Source organism: Mesitornis unicolor, unplaced genomic scaffold, assembly GCF_000695765.1.
Source record: "Mesitornis unicolor isolate BGI_N332 unplaced genomic scaffold, ASM69576v1 Scaffold11748, whole genome shotgun sequence".
Classification (NCBI taxonomy): domain Eukaryota; kingdom Metazoa; phylum Chordata; class Aves; order Mesitornithiformes; family Mesitornithidae; genus Mesitornis; species Mesitornis unicolor.
Window position 1 is genome coordinate 1 of NW_010203885.1, and position 3,083 is coordinate 3,083.

General features: G+C 38.9%; 1 protein-coding gene across 1 annotated transcript; it reads left to right on the plus strand.

Annotated features, from left to right (window-relative positions):
* Positions 1-485: 485 nt before the first annotated feature.
* LOC104545686 (interleukin-22 receptor subunit alpha-2-like) lies at positions 486-1,311 on the plus strand (the record flags this gene model as incomplete). The annotated part of the gene is made up of 2 exons (XM_010190882.1): positions 486-655; positions 1,159-1,311. Coding segments are annotated over 2 exons (323 nt in total), but the record flags the coding sequence as incomplete, so codon positions are not given.
* Positions 1,312-3,083: the final 1,772 nt, after the last annotated feature.

Below are 3,083 nucleotides of genomic sequence, written 5' to 3' on the forward strand. Positions count from 1 at the left end.
TTCCCCTTTTCATCCCTTAAGGACTGGAGACAGGTGCGTGGTCACTAGCTAAGGTTAAGCACCTTAGCTGTGTTCAACCAAGCAGATTGCAAACAAATTTGAAAGCAATACTTGAAGCTGCATCCTTGGAATAACTGAAATGGTTTAAAGAGCTAGTTTATGCTGTCCAGACATACAGATAAATATGAAAAAAGTCAGGACAAAGAATCCAACCAAAGCATTTTGCTTGACCAGCCTGCAGTCAGCAACACACAGCTCTGAGAGATTTCAAATGTTTGGCCCAAAAATAGATTTACAAACACAAAATATCCAAAGCAATAAGCACCACGAAGCAAGAAATTATAAAGTGGCACTTTAACAGTAAATGCAGCATAACATATTGTTGTTAACAAGAACAATTAATCATTGAATGAATTCAAATTGTGGTCTGTGAAGCATTATTAATAAACTATAATTGTGTTCATAGCTTTGGTGTTTTTCTCTAGCTATGATAGGACCTCCAATGGTAACTGTGGTTCATGGCAACAAATCCATAATAGTAAAGCTCCAGGCTCCACATTCTCCTTACAAAAGGAAGAGAGGCAGCAAGATACCAATGACAAATTATTATGATCTGCTATATCAAGTCTTCTTAATTAACAACTTGGTAGATGAGGTAAGTGCATATTCAAGTAGAAACCCTTTACTACTGACAAGCCAGGAAAGTATGGGCACACCATTCTTGTTTTACAGTTGAAATAGTCTCCTGGGATTGTGAGGGCATCAATGGCCAGGTAAGTATTTGAAAACAAAGTAGGCTTATTTTTTAGCAATTTAATTTGATTGAATTGAGTTGCAATTCTTCCCATTATTCTTTCCCATCAACCTGATATTTCATACTCTAAGGCCTAGATTAAAAATAAAACAAACCAAAACCCCAACAACACAAAAACAAACAAAAAGCCCAAACGAACAAAACCCCAAAAAACCAAACAACTGGGACAGGAGGGGAATTATAGGGGGAATTTCCTTTAAAAACCATAAATGAATTATTGATGTTGTTGACTTCATGCAAGTCCACTTGCTGCTCTGCATCCTCTGGCCTTATCAAACTTTAGTCACAGACACACCTGCTAGGGCAATGTGCTTGACTGGCTGTTTTTTTACTCCACTCTGAAGCAACACAGATTTCTGGTGTACGAAGGAAAAGACAAGGTTATTAAAATAGAAGACTTGAGGCCTGGAGTCAGCTACTGCATCGTGGCTAAAATGTACGTGCCAACACTGGACCGCAGTAGTGCCTACAGCAGCAGGCAGTGCACCATGCTGTAGTGACAGGGCTGGCACCTCTGCCACAGGTAAGGCACCAGCTGAAACTGGAGATTATGCTGGCAGTCGAGAGCCATTCCCTCACCAAAGGCAGATACTCTCCCAAAGGAGAAAAAAGAGTGTGGCATAAAAACTGCCATTCCATGTGACAGCATTAGCCAGAGTTCTTGCATCATCTTGGCTAGTTTCATACCAGGTAGGAATGATACAGCCAAGGAGATCAGAGGAATGGTGTGGAGAATTATTTGCATGCTGGCACAACCCTCAGAAACACGTCCCTCTTCCCTTTAAAGAGTTATACAGAGTATTGCTTTTATCAGTTTTTATTGTTGTCAAGTAACAACCACTAGGAAAATGAGTGACCTTCAACTTTATCAACATGCAATTTTGCTGCAGGGTCTGCAATTCTGTTCAGCGATTTATCCGGTGTATTTAATTCAAATGAGCCTGTCCTTTCTTCAGGGCCATTCTTTAGGTGTAATGCGTTTTAAAAGAAATAAGTTATCAAATTTCATGAGTTTCCATGAGACAAAATGCAAAAGTTAGCTCAGTTAGTCTGAAAAATCTGTTTGTTAACAACAAACTTACCTCAACCACTGTACTGACTTCACATAACATATACCCAGCAGAGAGATTTACTATAATCCTGCCTTGCAGGTGCCAAGGCACAGAGTGTATAAAGACCTAACCCAAAGTTGACTTCAGCATCGTTGGCCTCAGCAAGCTCAGATTTGGGTCCTTTCTAGTCTGAACCCGTGCTTCTGTTCTCAGCTTGGTACCCTAACTATAAAAGATTTTCTTCCTTCTACTTCATAATATGATGCATAACATTGGTCTCTCTTGAGGCTTGGTCTGTGGGTTTAGGCTAAAGGAGGAGCTGTTTTCTAGGTGATTTTCCTACATTTCTGCTTGCTTTCCCAGTACTGTAAAAGGCTGGAAGCTCAGGTTAGAGCTGGATTGCTGAAGAACCTGCAGAGGTACAGCAGGGATGCAGGCAAATGGCATGTGTTGCATTTTCAGTTAAATTGAATACCATCCAACTTAAATGCGTACTCAAGCGGCAATTCTCTTTCTCTTCCCAGTTACAGTCATAACAGCAGAAGATGCCTTCCATCATAGATCAAGCTGTAAATCAACATCTGCAGTCTATGTCTGGAATATGTACTTGGATATTTTTTAGATTAACCTTTGCTGCATTCAGTGATTTGTTTCATCATAAGCATTTTATGCTACACAAAGGCCAAGGATACTTTGTATGCCCTGTATTACAATTTAAAATGGTACATATTTGCATTTAGAAAGGAAATAGTCATGTACTGTAATAAAACAAGAAAGCAAAAAGCACTTGTGAAAATATCTTTTAAGTTGTTTCTAGAGGTTTTCTATTTTAAGCCTTGAAATTAAAATATGATTTATAAAACAGAAGTTTCAGGTACTTTATTTCTTCTACAACAAAGGCTGCAACAGAAGATGAAAAAAAGCATCCTTTCTTTAAAGTAAGAGCCATATAGTCCAGGAGCATACACTCACAATGTCTTCATAGTCCCCTCAACATAACATTTCTGATAGTGAAACCAGTATGTGAGTAGGCAGGAGCTCATTTAAACTGAAACAGGAAAGATGGTCACTCAGTCAATGACACACAGTTAAATGCAAAAAACCCTCTTGTTTCAACCATTTCACAGTAAATGATGAATGGATGCTGACTGTCACCTGTGATTTCCAATTATTTTACTCCTACAAGTCATCTCGTAAGTGAAAAGATTTCTTCAGCA